Here is a 25,859-nt window from a genome sequence, read left to right on the forward strand (position 1 = left end):
GTGCCGCCTGCGCCACCCGGGCCAGGTCGGAGTCTGCCACCCCCGAGCCCAGGGGCAAGTTGATGGACAGCGCGGTCCTCGGGGCCGCTGTGTGGACGGCGGGTGGCTGCCGCTGAGGCGACCGCGACCTCACCTGGGCCCACGCGCGCGGTGACAGGTGCGCGGGCGCGTGCGGCGCGGCCCGGCGCCCCGCCCGCCCCGCGGCCCGCCCCCTCGGGGCCTCGCCCGGCCGCGCTCGGGATGAGCTGCGGGCCCCAGCTGCGCGGCTCCGGCTCCTGGCGCCCGTCGCTGCCGCCGTCGCCGCCCCACAGCGGCCGCCGCCCCTGAGAGAAAAAAGAGGGACGCGGAGCGGCCGGCCGAGCCCGGGCATGAGCCGGACGCGGCGTCCGTTGCGGGACTGAAAGCGCCGTCATGAACCTGCACCAGGTGCTGACCGGGGCGGTGAACCCCGGCGACCACTGCTTCTCCGTGGGCAGCGTCGGCGACCAGCGCTTCACGGTGAGTGAGGGCGGGCGACGCCCGCGGCCGCCCCGTGTCCCTGCGCCAGCCGGACTGACGGGGCCGCGAACGCCTGGGCGCCCGCCCCCCAGCCCGAGCCCCAGCCCCTGGCACACACCAGGGCGTCCCCAGCTCCCCACCCCCCGCCAGGATCCCCGCCCCCCTAAAGCCGCCGCCGCGGCCGACCTGTCGGGGGAGGGCCGAGGAGGCGAAGCCCTTTCGGGCCCGGAAGCGACTCTCTGGAAGTGGGAACTGGAAGGCGAGAATGTCGCTCTTGGGGGAGGCTTGCCCGAGTGTCCCGTGGCACTTGCAGGGGCCGCGAAGGTCTGCCCCGAGTCGTGGCAGCGACTCATTTCATTTCCCCAGCTGCCGTCTCAGGTGATCGTCGGGGGCTGTTTGTGAACCCGGCCTTCTCCCCCCACCCCCCGGCCCCCGGGCCGAGTTTAGGACTTGTCGGGACGGCTTTCAATTTCTCCTCCTAACTTCAGGCCGGTGGTCTTGAAAGACCATCAGTTCGCGGCGCTGCCCTGTCAGCAGCCTGGCAAACGCTTTTCTGAGTCTGTTTCTTCGCATTCACCAAGGGAGGACTCACTTGGGGCGGGAAAAGACGACCTAGCCCCGGTGAATGGCACGTGGAACAGCCCGTGGTCAGTCCGCGGAAACTTGGACCGACCCGCGCCCGCTTCCATCAGTTACTGCCAGTCGCGTTACTGGTTTTCCGTAAAACTCCCTCAACGCTCAGTGGTGGCCCTTCCAGGTTAAGGCTTACCGAGTGACTTGTTTTCCTATTGATCTTTCTAAGACTTTGGAAGAGGGTTCCCTCCCCCCCTCCTGCCCTCCCCCTGCTTCCGGCAGCTGTACCAATCTGGTGGCATTCTCTGCATAAAATACATGTTTTAATAATATGAGTCAGTATTGCACCGAATGCCCTGCATGTAAATCTATTTGAGTGCTGACAGTTTTCTAGTGTTTGAAAGTAAAACAATTTTCCCATTAAGTAAGCGAACCACGGTAATGGTTTAACAGATGCCCTAGGTTTTCTTATTTATTTTTTACTCTCTTGGGGAGGGGAGGGGAGGCATTGGTTAGAATAAATAATAGGAGTTGCTTAATGTGGTGGTGGTATTTAAATATCTGAATTGTCCTCTTAGGTGTGTGTTCACTAGCTACTTTGCTTTCAGTTAGCCTCTCTGCTCTTTTAGACCTCCTTTGCACTTTAGCTTGCATTTGACACTACCGTTTTAGGGATGGTAACTCTAAGTGATAACCTAGTCACAATATTCAGAACAGTGAGCAAGTGTGGTCTCCCTGTAGTTGGACATTGCCCTCTACTTTTGCTGTTTGAGAGGGGGAAGCTGGAGAGGGAGAGGCTGGGGATGAAAATAAACTGCACTTTACCCAAGTTTTTCTAGAGGTACTATAACTCCATAGGGTGCTTGCCTTGCACCCAGCCCACCCAGATTCCATCCTCTGCATTCCATATGGCCCCGGAGTGCCACCAACAGTAATTCCCAAGTGCAGAGCCAGGAGTAATCCCTGAGCATCTCTGGGTGTGGCCCACAAACAAAAAAAAAAATTAAGAAAGTTTTCCTGGTGAACAATCGGGAATTCTAACATTGCATTCTCTGTCATTTCCTAATGTTATTTGAATACTTTCATCAAAGCCTAAAACTTTTTCTAAGAAGACATTATTTGTAAGCTGTGGTGTAACCTATGTAAGCATAGGCAATGTGCTGCTACATTTATATACCTAGATGACCCCTTTAATTGTATATAAAACCTTGGTCAGTTTAATTTTAATAGAGGGTGCTCAAGATTATGAAGCTTTTGGCTCAGTTCTGAATTCCATTGACCTGTCATCACCCAGCAAGCCTACTGCAGATTTCTCCCAGATCTCAGTAACACTACAGTAAATTTTTTATTTCATGTTGAATAGTGTGGAATTTATAGGACTAGAAAGATAACTCAGAAGTCCAGGAGCTTATGCCTTGTATGCATAAGGACCCAGGATCTGCCCCTGCTTCTGCATGGTACCACACAACCATTTCAGGGCCCGTGGGAGAACCTCTTAACAATCTTTTTCTTTTTTTGGGCGGGGGGGGGGGGGGGGGGTTACGCCTGGCAGTGCTCAGGAATTAGTCCTGGCTCTGCACTCAGGAATCACTGAGTGCTGGCGGTGCTCAGGGGGCCTTACGGGAAGCCGGGCCCCGAACCCGGGCTGGCCATGTGCAAGGCAAACGCCCTACCCACTCCGCTGTACTATTGCTCAGGCCCCAACAATCCATTTTTTTTAAAGTAGAATTTATTGGTTAATTATTCTTCATTTTTATGTTTAGTTTATTTTGTGGAACGTGACTCAAACTCTGGGCAAATTTAGGGCATCTTCTTTGACCAAATATGACCAAATAATCCATTGTGTATTATATCACCCCACACAGCAGAGCCTGACAAGCTCCCTGTGGCATATTCGATATGCCAAAAACAGTCTCACAATGGAGATGTTACTGGTGCCTGCTCGAGCAAATCGATGAACAGTGCTACAGTGCTGTATTATATCACATTTTCTTTATTCATTTATTGATGGACATTTATTAGGTTGTTCCCATACCTTAGGCATTGAAATAATACTACAGAAATATGGAAGATATTAGCAGCCCAGTGGTGCTCAGGGCTTACTTCTGGCTTTGTACCCCAGGAATTGTTCAGGGAACCTAATGGGGTGCTGGGGATCAAACCCGGCATGTGCAAGGCAAGCGATTTGCCTTCTGTACTAGCTTTCCAACCATGTTTTAATAAATGATTGAGTTCAAGGGGGAGAAGATTATGATAACCTCTTATTTATAGCCAGTTTGGACAGATGTTTGTAATTTGTTATTGGCATCTGGAATAGAAGACAGTCCTATGGAACTGAGCTTTTAACCCATGGGGTGTGGTGTTGTCTCAAGGTAAAATGGCAGAATTCAGTTAAATTACAGGACTCTTATTTAATTGGCTTCAGAACTGATTGGTGTATTACCCTTCTCCCAATATCTAGTTCAGAAGTGTTATGAATGTGATATAACAAAGGAGAAACATAGGAATACTAGTTTTTTTTTACACCTTTTCATTGCCTGAGACCAAAATCATGCTCATATTTTATGTTAATAACTTTAGTTTTTTCTTCCCTTTTTTTTTAATTCCCTATTTTTGTTGAGGTACTATGAATATCTTTATTTGATATGGATATAAAATTAATTTTGAATGTAGTTGATTCGGTTGATTCATTTGTTTCACTTAGCCGTGTTTCAGTTGATTTGAGTTTTTGAACTTGTATGGTATCACATTTAAAAAAATTTTTTTGTTTTTGTTTTTGGGGCCACACCTGGCAATGCTCAGTGCTTACTCCTGGCTCTGCATTTAGGAATTACTTTTGGGGGTGTTCAGAGGACATATGTGATGCCAGGGATTAAACTTGTATCAGTTGCATTCAAGGCAAGCACCCTACCCCTGTACTATCACTTCAGCATCTATGTAAACATACTTTTTCAAGTGTGTAACTTATGAAAGTTAAACTTACAAATTTATAGTGTAACTTATAAAAAGTTATGAGGTGTTTCCCATATTTCTTCTTGCCCCCTCATCCTCTATTTTCATCTTTTGTTTTTGTAATCATTAACAGATGCTATGTTTTCTTATTTTTCTTGTTCCTTACACACACACGCACGCACACACACATGCATATGCCATCTATACATATATAGTTTTATACTTTGCTATTTTTCACTTAAAAATAACTTCTTGAAATCATGTCATTCATTGGTATCTTTTGCTTTGCAGCTATATAATGTTCCATTATAGATGTGTACCATACTGTATGCAACCAATATTCTCTATATAGAGTACCTTTGGATTTACTTGTAGGGCCACATCTGGTGGTGTCTTGAGAAAGGATGGATACATTCAGGATTGAACCAAGAGCCTTACACAGGGTAAGGCATGTGCTCTATCACTTGAGCCACATTCCTGGCTCCTGTACTAGAATTTTTTTTTGGAGGAGAAGGTTGCACTTGGCAGTGCTCCTGACTTAGAGATTGGAGCTCACTTCTGGCAGTGCTCGAAGGGAACGTTCAGTGCTGGACATTAAACCTGGACCTCCTGGATGCAAAACATGAGCTCCAACCATTGAACTAGTTCTCTAGATTTTCTTTTTTTTCTTTTTTTATTTTTTATTAGTGAAACACCATGAGGTATAGTTGTAGACTTACAAATTTTTGTGCTTGAGTTTCAGTTATACAGTGATCAAGTACCCATCCCTCCACCAGTGCCCATTCTCCACCACCGTGGGTCCCAGCATCCCTCCCACCCCCCCCATCCCCCCATCCCACCCTGCCTCTGTGGCAGGGCATTCCCCTTTGAACTAGTTTTCTAGATTTTCACAGCTAGAGAACCATTAAGGAGTCATGTATGAATTCTTGGAAATGATTTAAGAAATGGATTAACATGCAAATGTGTTTTTTAAATTTAGTCTTTTGGTTTTGGGTCACACCAGCAGTGCTCAGGGATCACTCCCAGTGGTACTCTGGGGATGATCTGTAATTTAACCTGGGCCTCCTGCATGCAAAGCATGTGCTCACTCTATTGAACTATCTCTCCAGCCTTGTCTTAGTGTCTTTAATTTACCAAAATAATTAATACAGCAACTGTTTAATATTATAATCAAATAAACTGTAAAAGTTTATACTATTCTATATTCAAGAAAATCAGAGTACTTTTATTATTAATCCTAAGCATCTTAACAACCCAGGAAGTATCTGTATAATGTAGTTGCATCCTTTTTTGCGACTATTAGTCCTAAATGACAGAAATAGAAAAACATAGTCAATATTGTTTCAGTCTTTTGTATTTCAGATGAGTGATTTTTTTTAAAGAGTTTTTTTTTTTTATTGAATCACAGTGAGATACACAGTTACAAGATTGTCCATGATTGGGTTCAAGTTTTATAATGTTCCGGCACCTATTTCTTCACCAGTGTACCTACCACCAATGTCCCTAGTTTCCCTCCCACCTGCTCCCCACCCCGTCCTGCCTAGGTGGAAGTCACCCCCCCATTCCTTCTCTCTTGTTCTCTCTCTTCCTCCACCCAGTTCCTCCCTCTTCCTCCACCCAGTTCCTCCCTCTTCCCTCCCTTCCTCTTCTCCCTTTAGTCACTACAGTTTGCAATACAGATGCTGAAAGATTATCATGTATATCTCTTTACCTACTTTGAACGCCCAGTTCTTGTCCAGAGTGATCATTTCTGTTTATTATTGTCATACTGGTCCTTTCTCTATTCTAGCTGCCCTTTGCCCCCCACACACTTGTGGCAAGCTTCCAATCATTGTCTAGTCCTCCTGGCCCCTGTTTGAAACGTCCTTGGATATTGGTCTCATACTATACATTTTTTTAAATATCCCACAAATGAGTGCAGTCATTCATTCTATATCTCTCCCTCTCCTGGCCCATTGAGGACCAGTAATTTTTATTTGAATTTAAAATTACCAGAGTTAGAGAGAACTTTGTGCTATATAGGAAAAGAAAAATGATATATAATGTTAGCATAGTAGAGCGGGGATAAAAGAGCAGGGTAATTGAGAACTGAAAAAAATCTTAATCAACTGTTAATATATATTGACATATTCTTTTCTGGGACTAAATATTTCAGAGGTAACTGAATTTTTCGCTTTGCAAATGTTTAATATTTATTATGGTTTGGGCCCACACCCTGTGGTGATCAGAACTTACTCTTGGCTCTGTGCTCAGGAATCACTCCTGGTGGGCTTTTGGGGGTGCTGGGTGCTGGGGATGGAAACCAGGCCAGCCACATGCAAGGCAAACTTGATATCCACCGAGATAGTACAGTGTGTAGTACCTGGCTCTGTTGAACCTGACTCTGTTGTATGCAAGGCAAGCGACCAATCCTGATTCAAATTCCTGGCTCTCTGGCCCCCATATTTGTTATTTAATTAAATTAATTAATTTTCTTTTTGGGTCACACCTGGTGATGCACAGGGTTAACTCCTGGCTCTGCACTCAGGAATTATCTCTGGCGGTGCTCAGGGGACCATATGGGATGCTGGGAATTGTACCCGGGTCGGCTGAATGCAAGGCAAACACCGTACCCGCTGTTCATCACTCCAGCCCCCATATTTGTTATTTTAAACTAATTTTGTCAGAAACTTTATGCTTAATGTAGGAAAAGTAACTGCAACACAATTAAAGTAGATTGATAATTTTATGCATAACCAAAGAATGGAAAAATTATATAAAGATTTATATATATATGGAAACATGATAGACACACATGTTCCAGTTAGTGGAATTTACAGTAATTTAGTTATAAATATTCAAAATTTAAAATCTCAGTACTTTGTGTGACTGACAATATTTGTCATAATTTAAGAACAAAATCAGTTTCTAAGATACTAAGATATGTGAATAAAAATTTTCTCAAATTAATTTTGGGGATTTATTTTTACTAATAGTCTTGTGATAAGTCTTATGGTTTTATTGTGGATATTTATGTAGGTTGAGCAAACCATCATGAGGTTTCTTTTTGCTTCTTAGTGTTTTTTTCCATGATATGACACTAATGGAACCAATTGATTGTTCCTAATTGCTCTTAGGAAAATTTAACAAACCTCCTTACCTAGGGAAGGCCCTCGTGGTGGCAAGAATTAGCAGTAGACCAGAATCAAGAGATCAGGGAACTCAAGCTCACGCTGGCTTAAGAAATTATCTTTTGTTTGTGGGTTTACACCCAATAGGGTTCAGGGCTTACTCTTGGCTCTGGGTTCATGAATCACTCTTGGTGGGGCTCAAGGGACCCATGTGTATGCCCGGGATCAAATAAGCCAAGACAATACCCCGTCCCTGTACTATTGCTCTGGCCCTTAAGAAATTATTAACCTAGAAGGAGAGGTACAGATACAGAATGTTCTCTCACGTGTGAGGTATAAATATAGTAGGGGAATAACAGATGCCCAAAGACAACAGAAAACTGAAAACTGGTGAAGCTTCAGTAGGATGCTTATGGGAGTAGGTGGAACACAATAAGGTGGGGAAGGGCAAAATTGAGACATTGGTAGAGGGAAGTGGAGATTGCTGGAGAGTGTGGTTCTGGAGTGCTTCATGCAAGAAACTTTACCATTCACAATATTTGTAAACCATGCTGCCTAAACTAAGATAAATTTTAAAAAATTGTCAACCTACTTGGACCTAAGTTTTCTTGTCAGCAGTGTGAGCAGATAATTTTTATATTCTCTCTAGTCCTAACTCCATGATTTTTTTGTATATTGTAAATAATTATTTTAGCTTTAGTAGTAACTACGTGAGAAAGAATTTATAAAATTTATAACAGGATGGGAAGCAGTTTGTAATAGTTGTTTCACTCCCAGTATTATATTGTATGCTGGCCTACAGCACACGCATTCTAGAAGGAAAGCCTTGTATCCTAGGACAAAGAACTATTGTAAGAGACTCTTGTGATCTAAGATGGGTGGTGGAAGGGGCACAGAGAAAAGAATTCTGGCTTAAAGAGTTATGTATATGTAAAAATTAAAAAGAACTAAAAATGTTAGCTATCAGTACCTGAATTATGTACTTTTCAATACCTATTATTAATGGTGATTGGGTCTTTTGGGGGGTGGGGTTTTGGCCACATTTAGCAGTGCCCTGGGCTTCCTCCTGGCTTTGCACTCAGGGATCACCCCTGGAGGTGCTCAGGGGACAATATGAGATGCCAGGCATTAAACCTGGGTTGGCTGCCTGCAGGGCAAGTGCCTTACCTGCTGTACTATCACTTTAGCCCCAAAGGTGACTGTTTTTGTGAAATTAAGTACTTTGTTCCATAGGTATTTATGAAGCAAGGCTTTCAGTTAGAATTGAGGGCTAGAGGAAAAAAAAATGAACCTTATCTTTCTGTATTGAACTTAATTGTACCTATTAATGGAAGTAATAATAAAAAAGATATATATATATACACAAACTTTAATAAATACTATGAAAAAAATTAGTTATAATATTATGGAAATCAATGATATTCTGTCACTAAGCTATTAATGTTTAAAAGAAACTAAGCAATGAACTGGCAGATAGATCCTGTTGAGGTGCAAAAAGATTGCTATGCCTAAGGAATGGAAAAAAATATAATATTGGCATAAGAGTCAAGTGAGAGAAGAGTAAAATGTGATGGGTTTAGAGAATTAGGGTAATTATATATGATATTAGCTATGATGAAGGGTTGAGATTTTATTTCAAGTGCAGTGGGCAGGGTATTGAAAGGGGTTTCTGCAGAGAAAAATTCTTTGGGTTTATATATATATATATATATATATATTTTTTTTTTGCAGGGGGGGTCACACCTGATGATGCACAGGAGTTACTCCCGGTTCATGCACTCAGGAATTACTCCTGGTGGTGCTCAGGGGACCATATGGGATGCTGGGAATCGAATTGGGGTCGGCTGCATACAAGGCAAATGCCCTACTCGCTGTGCTATCGCTCCAGCCCCTGGATTAATATTTTTAAAAGATGACTTTTATCTTTGTGTATTAAAAGGGGGGCTGGAGCGATAGCACAGCGGGTAAGGCGTTTGCCTTGCACGGAGCCAACATGGCCGACCCAAATTCGAGTCCTCCTCCCAGCTTGGAGAGCCCGGCAAGCTACCGAAGAGTATCTCGCCCACACAGCAGAGCCTGGCAAGCTACCCGTGTCGTATTCGATATGCCAAACACAGTAACAACAAAGTGTCACAATGGAGACGTTACTGGGCCCGCTCGAGCAAATGGATGAACAACGGGAGGACAGTAACAGTGACAGTGTTAGAAGAAAGAAAGAAAGGGAGCTAGACTATTTAAGAATTTCTTTTTGGAATTACTGTAAATTACAAGGTTATAAAATTACTTGTGATTTAGTATCAGTCATTCAATGTAGATACCAATTCCTTCATCACTTCCTTCCACCAATGTCCCATTTCCCTCCTGCCCCTTAGCTTGCCTCCATGGCAGGAACCTTTTTTTTTCTTCTTCTTTTTAGGCATTATGACTTATAGTACTGTTACTGATAGGGAATCATGCATATTATTTTACCCCCTTTCAGCACCCACTTCTCATCCAGAGTGACCTCTTCCCTCTATCATTGTCATTATATATTCCTTGATCTGTTTCCCCTTCCCACACAGTGACAAGCTTTCCAATAAGGACCAGTTCTCCTACTTTCATTTTCATTGCATTTGGGCAATAGTTATTCCCCTGTTACATTTCTTTATGTCCTGCTTATGAGTGAGATCTTTCTGTGTCTGTCCCTTTACCTCTGACTATCTCTCATCATGGTACTCCAGATCTCTCTATGTATCAACACATTTTATGACTTCATTCTTTTTTTTTTCTTTTTCTTGTCTTTTTTTTTTTTTTAAACAGCCGATCAGTATCCCATTGTGTAATGTACCATTGTTTCTTTATTCTGTCATCTGTTCCTGAGCACCTGTGTTGTTTACAGATTTTGGCCATTGTGAATAGTGCTACAGTGAACATAGGAGTGCAGATGTCTTTTCTACATTGTGTTTTTGGACCCCTAGGGTACATTCCCAAGGAGTGGGCATGCAAGATCAAATGGAAGCTCAATTCCTAGTTTATATTTATTTATTTATTTAAATTTTTATTAGTGAGACACCTGGCTGGAGCGATAGCACAGCAGGTAGGGCGTTTGCCTTACAAGCGGCCAACATGGCCGACCCGAGTTCGATTCCTCCGCCCCTCTCGGAGAGCCCGGCAAGCTACCGAGAGTATTCGATATGCCAGACACAGTAACAACAAAGTCTCCAATGGAGATGTTACTGGGCCCGCTCGAGCAGTGAGACACCATGAGGTACAATTGTAGACTTACAAATGTTTGTGCTTGGGTTTCAGTTATACAATGATCAAATACTCATCCCTCCACCAGTGCCCATTTCCCACCATCACGGATCCCAGTATCCCTCCCACCCCGTACCCCCCCAGCCCATCCTACCGTGCCTCTGTGGCAGGGCATTCCCTTTTGTTCTCTCTTTTCTATTGGGTGTTGTGGTTTGCAGAAGAGGCAAGGATGTCCATACTACCTTTCAGAAAGATTGGACCAGTCGACATTCCTAGCAGTGAATGAGGGTTCCTCCCCGCAATCCCCCCCGAGCCCCCCCATTTGAGCAATGGGTTGTTCTTTTTGATGAGTTCCAGTCTTTGGTATGAGATGATATTTCATTGTTCTAATATGCATTTCCCTGATGATTAGTGTTATAGAGCATTTTCTCATGTTCCCTTTTGATCATTTGTATTTCTTTTTTGAGGAAGTTTATTCATTTCTTCCCTTTTTTTTTTTAGTTGGGTTGGTGTTTTTTTTTTTCTTGTAAAGTTCTCTTAGTGCTTTATGTAGCTTGGCTGTTAACCCTTTATTGGATGAGTGATGGTCAAATAATTTCTCCCAGGCTGTTGGCTGTCTTCGTATTCTGGTCATGATTTTCCTTTGAGTTGCAGAAACCTCTTAATTTAATGTAGTCCCATTTGCTTATCTTTGAGAAGCAGAAACTACTAATAAGTAGAGCAGGGCAAAGTTGATGGTAGTTTAGATATAGTGATAGCATTCAATGAAGATGGAAGAGTTGAACAGAATTGGTGTAAATTTTACAGATTGACCTGATTATTTTGCTGTTGTTAATGAAGCTACGTATTTGAGGAAGGAAATTCTTTTTAAGTAACGATTATTTAAAAAAATGTTTAAAATGTCTATTGAAATATAATATTTAATGCTGGTATTCTGCATGTAAATATTTTCTTATCCATTTTGTTTCTCTAAATTTCAGGCGTATGCATCTGGATGTGACATTGTAATACTGGGAAGTGATTTTGAAAGATTACAAATAATCCCAGGAACTAAGCATGGAAATATTCAAGTGGGATGTGTAGATTGTTCAATGCTACAAGGCAAGGTTTGTAATCTTGTGGTAATTTGTTTTTAATTCTTTTTTTAATAATAGTTTGTGAAGTATTTTATTTTGAATGAGAGACTTTTTGTTTCAAGAATTTCTGTGATGCTTTAAGATGTATTTTGCTGACTGCTATCATATGTGTTGTAGAGACTGTTGGACTTTTCTGTTCTTATTTAATTTTGAAATACAGCATAATATTATCATGAATAAAAACAATGTGATGCTTATTACCAGAAAATAGATCTAAAGCTTATTTAAAAATTGATTGTATTGAGGAAAAGGAATGACCATCTTGATTCTGTTTACAAATAAACCAAAAGGAGAAGCAGTTTATTTTTGTCTGTGAACATGTGTTCACTTCCTTCTAACTTCTGAATAAATTTTTTGCAGAACTGAAGGTGAGCTTTCAAATGTCTGCGCTTTTTATTAGTTCCAAGTCTATAAGGAAAGGGGAAAAAAATCTTTATCTGTACTTCTGTTTGTATGAAAAGTAAAAAGTGCCCTTGAAAGTAAAACAGTAAGGTTAACTGAAAGAAGAAAGATAACTATGAATCTTTATCAGGTTAAATACAATTCATCATAGTGTGAATATTAGTTGAGTTATAAATAAGTAGTTTAGCATAATTTAAAAGAACATTGTATAGTGATAGAAGACCATGCTGTATATCATTATATTTATCTGAACTGAGTATTTAAACGTATTTAATTTTTTGATGCTAATTTACTATATGATCCCACTAGAGAATTCTTGTGTGAGGAATCAGAATGTATCTAATCTCTCTTTTTCAATCAAATCATTTCTAATAAACCTGCCTATCTGAAAAATTACCTCTCAGAACCTTAATAATATTAGTGGTCAGAATTTCTATTTTTACAACCTTTTAATTTATAATTGACTACTGTTTTTTTCTTACTCCTGTCTCTTCCCTTTTTATATTGCTCGGTATACCTCTCTTTCTTCTGCTAATCCCTTTTTATTCTTAGAGACATATAGGACTGGTTAATATTGAAAATCTAATTTTAATACTATAAAAAATATCTTTTTGTGATAAACTATTTTATATGGTCTGGAATGAAGGTGACATAACTATTTTAGATAGTCTGGAATGAAGGTGACTTTGAGAACATATAACATATGACTTATAACATATAACTTATGACTTATAACTTATAACTTATAAGTTATATGACTTATAACTTATGACTTATAACATATATAACATATGACTTTGAGAACATATAACTTAAAACCTGATTTTTATTTTATCTTAAACTTCATACTTGACAAAGAAGCACCACTGTTTTTTCTTTTGAGGAAAGGAGTTAACTTTGGATCTTATTAATGCATGACAGATAGTTTATGAACATTATTTCACTCCTCAAAGGTATTCTACTATGAGATAGTTTTATATATTTATAAATTCACATATAGAAATTAAGATACATACAAAGAGATTAAAGTGTTGATTCTATAGTTGGCATTAAGAGTACTAGAATTTTGAAGTAGATAGCAGTTCTTTTCAGAACTGACATTCTCTAGTATTTAGTGAATGAAATTGTGTGTCGGTGTATCTTAATTTGTACTTTTCTTTTCCCTTTTGTTCATAAGCTAACACATCCATTAAGTTTTCTTTCTTTTCTTTTTTTAAGATTGCAGCATCCTATGGAAATGTTATCTCTGTTTTTGAACCAGTTAAAGTACCGAAGCAAAAGAAAAATTTGGTCAGTAATTTGTTATTTTCTTTTAGGAATTGAAATGTGTTGAGTATTAGAAGATATTTTTCCAAGACTACAAAATCAGAATAATTATAAAATAAGTATATAAATCTGATTAGATATACATATTAAGTCCCACTTCTGTATTTAGATATATATTTTTTTCTTTTCGGGTCACACCTGGCAATGCACAGGGGTTACTCCTGGCTCTGCACTCAGGAATTACCCCTGGTGGTGCTCTAGGGGACCATATGGGATGCTGGGAATCGAACCCGGGTTGGCCTCGTGCAAGGCAAATGCCCTATCTGCTCCAGCCCCCTGTATTTAAATATGTTTAATCTTTCATTGAAATAGAATTGTACTAAACTGTGATGAACTGTCTTAAAATGCTTATCTCTTCCTTCTGACATTTTTATTTATAATAAATATTTAGAGTCAATACTATAAGTGTTGGGCTGGAGCGATAGCACAGCGGTAGGGCATTTGCCTTGCACGCAGCCAACATGGCCGACCCGAGTTCGATTCCTCTGCCCCTCTCAGAGAGCCCGGCAAGCTACCGAGAGTATCTCGCCCGCATGGCAGAGCCTGGCAAGCTCCCCGTGATGTATTCGATATACCAGACACAGTAACAACAAAGTCTCCAATGGAGACATTACTGGGCCCGCTCGAGCAAATCGATGATCAACGGGAGGGCCTTTACTTTACTTTACTATAAGTGTTGCATTTTCTTAGCAGTAAATACTATTGTCTGTTCATGTGTAGAAATTTATTTTTTATGATCTTTGAACTTGAAACTTTGAGCATGAGTCTTGAAATCTAAATCTATAAACATCTCAGGATATTTTTTTTCTTTTTGGGCCACACCTGGTGATGCTCAGTGCTCCTAGCAGTGCTCAGGGGACCATATGGGATGTTGGGAATCAAACCTGGGTCATCTGCTTGCAAGGCAAGCACCCTCCCTGCTGTACTATTGCTCCAGCACATCTCAGGATATTCTTGTACTTTTAAGAACTACCACAGGGTCAGGGAGATTGTACAACACAAGCAGCCAGCCTGGGTTCAAGCCTGACATTGCACATGGTCTCCCAAGCCCCACCAGAAGTGTTTTCTTAGCAAACTTGAAGTAAGTCCAGGTATAGTCAGGTATAGACCATTTTTCAAAAAAGTACTACATTAAGAGAATGGTTTGGCATTTTATCTGTTAGTGGTTAGTGAAAATTAGCTTTGTCGGCTATATAAAGAATATAAAATGTCAGAATATCACATGTAGTGGGGTAAACTTAGTTTGCATCTCTGTGTATAATATATTTTGTTTGTCTTGTTTGGGGACTTAACCTATTAGTGCTTGGGACTTACACCTGACAGTGCTTGAGGTACCATATGAGCTGCTGGGGATGAACCCGAGTTTGCCATGTGCAACTCAAGAGCCGTATTTGCCCTATCATCTCACTGGTCTCTGCATAGTTTATTCTGGGTCAAGGATTCATAGTTTTTTTCCCACTTAGAACCCCTTTATGCCGGAGAAATTTTTATGTGACTTTGGACATACAAATCAAACATTATTGGTAATAAATCATCAGTTTACTTTAAAACAATTTTTTTGTCTGTGCAAAACCCCAATGCTCAGTTTTGCAGTCCCTTACAGAATTACAGCCCACAATTTAAGATGCTAGGCTTAGGCCTTAGTGCAACATACATTTCTTACTCATTTGCTACCAAAACAAAGTTTAACAAGTAACGATTTTAGATAACTTCTAAAATCTGAAAATACCTTTTCATAGTAATTAAATTACTATGTTTTTCAAAGTAATAACAGAAACCTTGAATGAAAAGACTTTAAATGATCTATTACGGAAGTGTTTTCTTTTTTTCTAAATTTCTGCGCATAGCAAATAAACTTTGATAGGGAAGAAACCTTAAAAGTGAACAAACTATCAAATCAAAGTCAAATTAAAACTTGATCTTTGTAAATATAATAGTAAAAAGAAATAAGATCTTGGAAGTTTGTGGCATGTTCTCCTAGGTATCATATAATTATTATTTAAATATACTAAAGGTCGATGTCTCTACATCTAGGAATGGGTATTCTTGTATCTAATCACAGAATCCTTGTTTTATGACTGAATCTAACAGTTGTTTTTCTTAAAAACTGACTTCTTAAATTGTTAAGATTAAGAGTTGTAAATGTAATCATTTGATGTCAAAGATATCAGTAAAAATTGGTTGATTTGTTTTTTATTTTAGGAATTTTATAGTCAATGGCAGAAAAGTGGACAATTCTTTTTAGATTCGAAAGCACACAATATAACTTGGGATCCGTCAGGTAAGAGAACAAGCAAGCCTAACTAAAATGAAATGTAACTTTTGTAGACTGTTTCTTTCATTAATGTTCTGTTTTGCAGCTACCTTTTTGTGAAATTGTGGGGAATGTAAGAACAAATTTTGATATTATGCTTTTTTTTATAAGGTTATATTGAAAGGAAGTTAAATATGCACTGTAATAGTGTTTAGATATTCTAGGAATACCTATTAGTCTTGAGAAAAAGACATTAATTCTCTGGAGAGTCAGAGTTCCATAGAAGTGTATCCTTTTTACCTAAGAATAGATAACTTTTAATAGTGAGAATGAGGATAGATGAAGTATGAGAAACAGAAGGAGGTGAGATGAAATGGGTGATGATGATCAAAAGGTACAGACTTCCAGTTATGAATAATTCCTGAAATGTAGTGTATAATATGGTAGTTATAGATAGTATATTTATGTTTGAGATTTGCTAAGAGAGAAAATTTTAAAAATACTCATCACAAGAGAGAAATTATAACCATGTATGGTGATGCATATTAACTAGACTTACTGGTACTATTTCTCTATATAGTACAAGTGTTAAGTTTAATATTGTAGCCTAACTAAAATATCTTAATTTTGTTTCCATTTTTAAAAGTAGTGTCTCTTTGAGGAAGCTTGTGCTAAACTATGGAATAATAACCGTATTTAAATGAAATGTCTCATTAGTACCACTGGAATTTATTTTTTTCTGAAGAGATTTTTTTCCCACCAAGTTGCTACTGTTTATTGAACCTCAATTAAATGCCAAGTTTGCTAGAAACATATGTAATATAGTTTTATAATATAATATTTACAACATCCTAAAAAATTAGTAATTTTACAGAAGAGAAAATTGAAACTCAGAACGTTTCCCAACTGGATTAACTATCATTTTGTTGGGAATTAGACACAGGGATTTCTGATTTAAAGTTTATATTTTGCCACAAAGTTACTTCCCTTCTGAAATAAGATGATTTTTCTAGAGATTTGTATACCTGCAGTCTTTAATTGACAAGGTGTTTGTGTAAACACGAAAAGGGGGCAGTGGCATTCATTTTCTCCTGCTACCCTCCTTTGTTAGTCTCAGACAGCTTCCCCCACCCCAGAGAGGTTCATGGCGAAGGGCAGGTGAAGGAAGGAAGCGAGGGCCAGGCTGGTTGGTGTCAGTTGCAGTTTATTCCAAATCTCCTCTCCATGTTCCTCTGATTCTCCTTTTGCTTCTTTCTCCCCCATGCTACTTCATACTCTTTCTGGAACCCACTTCCTTCTTCCTTTCCTCCTCTCTCATTCTCCCTCTGGCTCTGACTCTGGATCTCCCAGCTCACTTTTTTTTCCCCCCCCTTTTTGGGTCACACCCAGCGATCCTCAGGAGTTACTCCTGGCTCTGCACTCAGGAATTATTCCTGGCGGTGCTTGGGGGATCATTTGGGATGCTGGGAATCAAACCCTGGCCAGCTGTTTGCAAGGCAAGTGCCCTACCTGCTGTGCTGTCACTCCAGCCCCCATCCCCACCCCACTCTTACAGTCCAGTTAAATTCCCGAGCATGAAGGGTTGGGGTAACATTTACACATAGGTATCATCATATAATCAGCGGATGTATGGCCCTTCCTTTAGGGGAAGCTACTTTCTGGACAGATTTTTATCCAGCAAGACGACTGGCCTAAAGGCAAATATGAGTGTGTTTCTCCTCTCCTTAGTCCAACAAACATATAAGCATTCATAATAAACATTCAAAATTGTATGGACACAGTAAGAGATACATTAAGCATATAGAATCACTCTCCTGGGGTCATCTCTATCTCAGACTGCAGTGCTCATGCCAGATTAGTCTTTCCTATCCCTAACAGGGTCCTAATCTCGTCGTTACTTTTGAATCATGACAGCATTTGTCCATGATCAAGCTCTTAATTTATAGTTGAGAATTGTGGTGCTTTGGCCTGGCCCACTTCGTTGCCAGGGTAGCTCACAGCTTGCCCAGGGTCCATTCAGTCCCTCGTCGGGACCTGCTTTTGGGGTGCTAGGAACTAAGGGCAACTAAGGCTTAAGTCAAGAAAGCAGATGCCTAGGAGTAAATAATATTCGAAGCCAATTAAATCCCAGGTTACAAAAGCATAATATTAACTGTCTTCCTGTGTCTATTTAAAAAGGGCATTGCTATAAAGTAAACTATTCAAAAGACATTAAGGAAGGAGAAAGGCAGTATTTCACTCATACATATAAAATCATAGATTTCTGAGATATCTGACCTTACAGGTTAACAGAGTCTGATTAGGAGGAAAAGTTGATTAACTGGTTGAGGGGGAGGAGAGCATAGGGAAGAGTTTACAGATAAACACAGGAATGGAAGTGCCTCAGGAGCACTGTGATAAGCCTGAGCTCCTTGTGGCAAGGGAAACAGGACATACCAATGTCATCCTAAAATGTTCAGAGCTACATTCCAATAAACACAGAGGAATGGAGGTGCTTCAGGAGCACTGTGATGGGCATCACCCAAAAAACTTAAGCTCTCTGTAGCAAGAGAGAAAAGACAACCAATGTTATCCTACAGTGTTTATCGTCAACATTTTGGTCAAAATCATGTTTTCTTCTTTCATTCTTCTGTTTGGATGATATCACAGACTTCTCTTCATGTTATCCAAGTCATAAATTGAAATACTTCTCTGAAATCTTTTGTTAATCTCTTTTGTTGGAGTCAGTCTTAGAAAATTCTTTTTGAAATGACTTTCAACTTCTTGCTTTGTTAGTATATGATTCAGGTACTTTCTGTGATTTCCTATCTGTATTGTTAGAATCAGTTAACATACTAGTCAATTAACTTGTTTTCTCTAACCGTCTCTATTTTAGAGTTACTTTTCTAAAAAGAATCTTTGCCTTTATGTTGTTACGTATGTAAAGTATGTACTTTGTCTTTGAAAATATGCTGAAAATCATAGATTTATTTCTAGAAAAGAATTTTTTTTTAAAAAAATATTTGAAGCTTAGTTTTCTTGTTTATTTTTTATATATGACATGATTTATTGTCACCAGACCTGTATTGCAAAAATTATTAAAGTAAATCAAGTGTAAGGTAAATGATCATGACCATCCTGTTGTTCGTCGATTGCCTCGAGCAGGCCCCAGTAACGTCTCCTTAGTCCTAGCCCTGAGATTTTTTTAAAAAGGTAAATGTTACAAGAGGAAAATATGGCTCTACAGATAATACTAAAAAGAAAATCATAGACTAATATCCTGATGAATATAAAAGTTTGAATCCTCAACAATACCTTAGCTAGCTAAATCGACCAACATTGCAAAAGGATCATATACCAAAATCAAGTAGGACTCATTGTGCTTTTTTTAAAGCCATTTTTATTTTGAATGGTTTTTGATATCCAAGCAGTTAGTATCAGACTTTGTGTTTTTTTGGTTTTGTTTTAGATTTTTGAGCTATATGTGGTTATGCTTAGGGGTTACTCCTGGCTCTTTGCTCAGGGGTCACTCCTGGCAGGGCTTGGGGGACCATATGGAATGCTGGGGATCAACTTGGATCAGATGCATGCTAGACAAGTGCCCTGCCCACTGTCTGTCTCTCTAATCCCTGAAAAGTGTACATTATGTACATTTAACAGTTTATTTCAGTGGAGTGAGATACATAGTTCTCTTCATCTGTCTTGGGTTTTTTTGTTTGTTTGATTTTTTTTTTTTGTTTTGTTTTGTTTTGAGGCCATACCTGGCCATATTCCTGTCTCTGTGGTCAGGGCTTACTCCTGGCATTGCTCAGTGTAACATACAGGGTACCTGTGATTGAACCTGAGCTAACTGCATGCAAGGCAATTGCCTTCCTGTGGTACTATCTCTCTAACCTCTTTGTCTATACTTACCTCATTTGAAACGCCATGTTCTAAAATAAATCCATCTAATATAACTCCCCCCATCTTAAATGATGATAAAATCAGACTCCTTATGAACCTCAAAAATTATTCATAGGGGTTGGAGAAATAGTAAAAGGGTTAAGGTATACACTTTGCATGCTGTCAACCCTTGTTTGATTGCCAGTACCACATTGTCCCCAGGCATACCTGAACAACCCTGAGCATCACTGGGATGCTAATCCCCAACACTGCAGGGCCTGAGCAGCAGCACGTTTTCAGGCCCTCTTACTGAATCACTGGCTTTCCAAGCATCACTGAATGTTGCCCTCTGGTCAGTTGAGAAGTGCTTGAGGCTCTTCTCCATCCTCACTCCCCCCCCCCCCCCCGCCCACCAATAATTCCCAGTCTAAAATTCTAACAGGATTTTTAAGCTATCTTAATACTCCCCCCCCCCCCCCCAATCAATTAATCTTATTCCTTATTCCTTAACAAGAGATTGTGAGACATTCTAGGGAACATAGGGAACATATCAGAATTTTGTATGCCCTCATGCCTTTTTGTAATATTTCTCTACTAGAATATTTTCCTACTAGAATATCTCTGCTACTATCATAAAACTGGGCAGTGCTACTCATTAGTAGTATATTAAAAAATATAGTATGAGACTAACATCCATGAATAGTCGCAGCAAGGGCCAGGAGAATTGGTCTATGATTGGAAGCCTGCCTCAAGTGCTGGGGAAGAGGGCATTTGGGATAGAGAAGGGACCACAATGACAATGATGGTTGGAAGGGATTGCTCTCGATGGGAGATATGTGCTGAACAAACATGATGGCCTCTCAGATTCTGTATTGCAAACCATGATGCCCAAAAGTGGAGAAAGAGAGAAAGAAGAAAAGAGACAGAATGGGGGAAGAGGGAGGAGAAGGATACTGGAGACTTAGTGGTGGGAAATGTACACTGGTTGGAGGGATGGGTATTGGAACTGTGTGTGACTGAAACCAGATGATGAAAGCTTTGTAACTGTATCTCACCCTAATTCTATTAAAAAATTCTTTTTAAAAGGGAAGTCTTTCATTTGTCATTGTATCATAGTGCTATCACAGTGTGTAGTACAGAGATGCTTATTAAATGTTAGTTGAGTAAGGGATAATTAGATCTATTACTGTTTCTCCCAAACTGCTTCAACAGAGTTAAACTGCAGCTTATTTTCATTTCCACCAAATATTTCTAATGATTTGACCTTTTTCAAAGATTGATTTATCTTCATATATAATGTTTATATATTATATAAAGCAGCCAAAATACAATTTGATCAATAACAGTGACAAGTGGTGAATAATATATTGTGCATATATACATATTTCTAGGCAATCGTCTATTAACTGGTTCTAGCTGTTTACAACTCTGGTCCAAAGCTGACTCTGAGAAGCCAACTGAAGATGAAAATCCAGATAAAACTGATCTTAACTTTGGGGACTGGAGATGCATTTGGAACTGCAAGTAAGCAATTAATTAGGAAATAAGACTGATAAATCTGTTCTGTATGGGTATGTTGCAAGTTCATTTTAGTTTACTTAAAACAATAACCATAAAAAGTATTTTTATTCTGTGACATACCTTTCTAGTCTATAGAGGATTTGTTATTTTTTATCTTTGGTGTCATACTTACAAATCCATTGAAAAATTGTTGAATTAATAGCAATCAAGAGTAGGTACAGCGAGTAGGGCATTTGCCTTGCACTAGGCCGACCCGGGTTCGATTCCCAGCATCCCATATGGTCTCCCAAGTACTGCCAGGAGTAATTCCTGAGTGCGAAGCCAGAAGTAACCCCTATGCATCGCCAGGTGTGACCCAAAAACCCAAAAAAAAAAAGAGTGGTGAAAGACCAAACATGATGGCCTTTCAATATCTGTATTGCAAACTATAATGCCCAAAAGTAGAGAGAATGTAAGAAGAAAAGTGCCTGCCGTAGAGGCGGGGGTAGGGTGGAGTGGGTGGTGATGGGAGGGATACTAGGGACATTGATGTTGGGAAATGTATATTGATGGAAGGATGGTGTTGGACATTGTATGACTGAAACTCAATCATGAAAGCTTTGTAACTGTATACCTCATGGTAATTCAATAAAAATTTTATTTTTAAAAAAGCAGTTAAGAAGGATAAGAAACTTATAAGATCTATGTGAAAATCATTAGATAGAAACTTTTTAAATTATACATACAGACACACACATCTAATATACTTTTGAAATGAATGTCTCCTACTGTCAAAAAGGATTATCTCCCCCATATTAGACTATATAATCAAACTAATCGTCAAAATCTCATTGAGACTTCTTCCTTTGAGCATAGTTTTAATGTGTATTTAAGGGCCAGAGTACAGAGGGTAGGACACTTGCCTTGCATGCAGTAGGTCAGAGTTCAGTACCCAGCACCTCATATAGTCCCGGGAGACCACCAGGAGTGATCCCTTAGTGTAGAGCCAGGAGTAGGCCTTGAGCACTGCTGGGTGTTGCCCAAAAATCCAAATAAATAAGTAAACAAAATGTATTTTAAAAGACAAATATGGAACCTGGAGTCATGACTTAGTGACTTTGAATGCCTTCCTTGTTAATGAATGTCCCTGAGTTTAGGCCCCAGTGTTCACCACAGATGCATGTGATGTTGGCAGCTCTGGCATCTGTTATGCCCAGTTCCACAAGTAGTTTCTCCACCACACCACTGACAGGTATGTTTAAGCACCGCAAAATGGGTTGTGACAACTAGATACCTGTTGAGCAACACAATTTTTTAGAAGAGAAAGAAAGGGGTCCAGAGCCGTATTAGAGCAGGTAAGGTGTTTTGCCTTATAAGTGGTCAATTCAGGTTTAATCCCTGTATCCTATATGGTTCCCCAAGCCCTGCAGGAGTGATTCCTGAGTACAGAGCCAGTAGTAAGCCTTCAGTACTCCAGGTGTGACCCCCAAAATAAAACAACCGGAAGAAGAAAAAGATGTTGGGTCAGGCCAGGGTTGAGCACTTGCTTGTGTGAGTCCTTGAGTTTGATCCCTGGGTAGCAGAGAGAGAGAGAGAGAGAGAGAGAGAGAGAGAGAGAGAGAGAGAGAGATTAAAATATAAAAACCTTTCACTGTGACTAGAGAGACTTGTAGGACCAGAGTTCTTGCTATATGTCTGTCTATATGTGAGGGAACCATTACTTAGGTTCCTGGTTTAGGAACTGCCACTGTTCATTCAAGCACTGCTGGGTGGGGTCCCTACAGTGAAACATAACAAAACAAAGTGTTCCTATATCACAGTGAGCAAGTATGAGCTTGAATGCCCATGAGTGTGAGCACTGCAGTGACACCACCACCTTGCTCCCATGGGCTCTACAACCAGAAAGGATGTGTGTGCTTCAAATACAGAATGTAAATATGTGAAGCCTGCAATGAAATGAGTGTAAATCTTGCTGATCTCTGAGGCCAAATGAGTGATTTTTCACTTTTTCACATGCCTATTGGCCATCTTACTGATATATCTTCGTTGGAGAACATGTCTGTTCATCTCCTTGTTCATTTTTGGTTGAGTCATTGGATTTTTTTGTGGTCGAGTTTTGTGAGTACATTATAGATCATGGATATCTGTTATTTATTTGATGTATTGTGTACAAATATTTTCTCCCTATCAGTAGGGTATCTTATTAACTGCTTTTGTTTTGTTGGTTTCAGTGTCTGTTACATTTTATGTAGAATTGAGAAAATGTATTTGAGATAAAATTTCATGAAATTTCTCATCAACCTGCTTTACAAATACATTTAGGATAAATCCTTCACCCAGTCACTTGGTTAAAGAAAAATAAGAGGTATTTAATACTAGTATATATTCATAAATGTAGGAAACATGATGAAGAGGACCCAGAGTGTTTTTTGCTTGGCTACCATGCATCAAGGACATAGGTGAAGTTGAATCCTTGATCATTACAAAACCCTTCATTCACCCACACATAGACTTTAGGTAGATGCTAGTTTAAAGTAAAGCGTTTAAAAAATACTAATTTCGAGCTGTAGTTTATTTTATTTTATTTTTGCTTTTCGGGTCACACCTGGCGATGTATAGGGTTACTCCTGGCTCATGCACTCAGGAATTACTCCTGGCGGTGCTCAGGGGACCATATGGGATGCTGGGAATCAAACCCAGGTTGACCACATGCAAGGCAAGCACCCTACCCGCTGTGCTGTCTCTCCAGCCCCTAGAGCTGTAGCTTATGTTTTGCATGCAGGATGTCTGGGGTCAATCTCCAGCACCACATGATCTCATAAACAGTGCCTGAGAGCTCTTTATTTGTGGTTCAAAATATAAAATAAAAGGAAAACAACAAAACTGATAAATTATTCATGAAAATATTTATAGTAATATAAAATCTATGGTTCTGAAAATAAGATATCATATTTAAAAAACAAACCCTTACATTCTAAGTGAGGGTAAGCTGTAATACTTAAACTTTTTAGAAGTTTGTCAAGGGGCTGGAGAGATAGTAGAGGAGGCAAGGAGCTTCCTTACAAGCTGCCAAATTTGCTCAGTAATCAGCCTGAACCATCACTCCTGAACAGCCCCTGAGCACCTCCTAGTATGGATAACAACCCCCTAAGCACCCCCTGTCCCTTCCCCCCGGAAAAAAAAGAACATTGACAAGTTATTTCTTGCATGGTTCTTATGCATGGTTATTTGTACATAAAATAATTCTCATATTTGTTTTGTGTCTGTTTTTTTTTGGGGGGCTATGCTAGCAGTCCTCAGGGGTAGTGCTAGGGATGGAACATGGATCCAGCGCACGTAAGCAAGTGTCCTATGCTATCCTATCTCTTTGGCCCCCATATTTAAGTTTTATTATGTATATAGTGATTCATTTTGGGGGTCATACTTGGTGTTGCTTAGGAACTACTTCTGGCTCAGGGTGAGGGGGAATAACTTTTGTCAGTGCTGGGGTGGGATAGGGAACATGAGTTCCATGGACCAAAACCAGGCTTCCTGTATGCTTTACATCCCATTAAACTAACTCATTTCTGACCTTATGGTTTATTTTACTTTATTCATTTTTATTTTGTAAGAAAACACTTTGCAGTTCTCAGAGCTTACTCCTGACAGTGCTCAGGGGGTCATTCCAGGCAGTGCTCAGGGAAGCATGTGTGGTGCCAGGGATTGAACCCAGGTCGGCTGCATGCAGGTCAAGTGACTCACCTGATAGACTATCTCTCCAGTCTCAAATTTTAGTTATTTTATTTTATTCTTCTGTAGACCAATTAATTGATAAAAGTTAATATTTCATTCTCTTGTTAATTTTTCTTATTTGTTTAATTTATAGAACTGCTTCTCAAGTTCACTTAATGAAATTTTCACCGGATGGAGAATTTTTTGCCACTGCTGGGAAGGTAATTTGTGAAAAAGCTGTTCCCAGATTGTGTTATAGTTGATTTAGAAATTTCTGATATGTTAACCAACCCCATTCATTTTTGTTTGTTTGTGTGTTTGGGGGATCACACCTTGACTGTGCCCAGGACTTACTCCTGGCTCTGCCCTCAAGGATCATTTGGGCTTGGGGGACCATATGGGATGCAAAGGATTGAACTTGGTTCAGCCATGTGAAAGGCAAGTGCCATACCTGCTGTACTATCGCTCTGACCTCAGCCCCATTCTTTCACTTATTTGAATGGAAATTTTTTTTTATTAGTGAAACACCATGAGGTACAGTTATAGACTTACAAATTTTTGTGCTTGGGTTTCAGTTACACAATGATCAAGTACCCATCCCTCCACCAGCTCTCATCCTCCACCACCACGGGTCCCAGCATCCCTCTCACCCTCCATCCCCCCATCCCACCCTGTTGAATGGAAATATTTTAATTAAAATGTTAAATAGCAAATATTGGTTAAATATTATTACAATAATAAAAGATAGTATGGAATAATTGAAACAGCTCAGGGTGTAAATAAGCTGCTTGCCAACTTTTAAATTTTGAGCCAGTATTGTGTGTGTGTGTGTGTGTGTGTGTGTGTGTGTGTGTGTGTGTGTGTGTTGGGAGGGAGGAGGGGGCAGAGGATTTTGGCCACACCTGGCAATGCTTAGGGGTTACTATTGGCTGTGCACTCAGGAATTATTTCTAGAGGTGCATGAGGAACCATATGGGATGCTGGGTTGGAACTTGGGTTGGGCACTTACAAGGTAAGTACCTTGCCCACTGTACAGTCTCTCCAGCCCCATGAGCCAGTAATTTTTTTTTGAACCTTGGTTTTCTCATGTATAAATTGAGGATAATAACACCAACCTTGTTAAGTGTCTTTTTTTTTTAATGCCTTTGGGTTGTACCCTGAGATGCACAGGGGTTACTTATGTCTCTGCACTCAAGAATTACTTCTGGCAGTGCTTAAGGAACCCTATGGGATGCTGGGAATTGAACCCAGATTGGCTGAGTGCATGGCAAATGCCCTGCCCGCTGTGCTATCACTCCAGCC

General features: G+C 40.0%; 1 protein-coding gene across 4 annotated transcripts in view; it reads left to right on the forward strand.

The window, feature by feature from the left end:
- The first annotated feature begins 382 nt into the window (after window positions 1-382).
- The window catches only part of DMXL1 (Dmx like 1), a 148,239-nt gene continuing 122,762 nt past the window's right edge, over window positions 383-25,859 (forward strand). For all 4 annotated transcript variants that reach the window (XR_008793898.1, XM_056124859.1, XM_056124860.1 and 1 more), the window contains exons 1-6: window positions 383-498; window positions 11,348-11,473; window positions 13,124-13,195; window positions 15,434-15,512; window positions 20,738-20,870; window positions 24,712-24,778. Coding sequence is in view for 3 of the 4 variants with exons in the window: in XM_056124859.1 (XP_055980834.1) it covers window positions 412-498; window positions 11,348-11,473; window positions 13,124-13,195; window positions 15,434-15,512; window positions 20,738-20,870; window positions 24,712-24,778 (564 nt within the window). In the remaining variant the exon portion in view is untranslated. The remainder of the gene's footprint in view (window positions 499-11,347; window positions 11,474-13,123; window positions 13,196-15,433; window positions 15,513-20,737; window positions 20,871-24,711; window positions 24,779-25,859) is intronic.

Source organism: Sorex fumeus, unplaced genomic scaffold (genome assembly GCF_029834395.1).
Source record: "Sorex fumeus unplaced genomic scaffold, SorFum_2.1 ptg000051l, whole genome shotgun sequence".
Lineage (NCBI taxonomy): Eukaryota > Metazoa > Chordata > Mammalia > Eulipotyphla > Soricidae > Sorex > Sorex fumeus.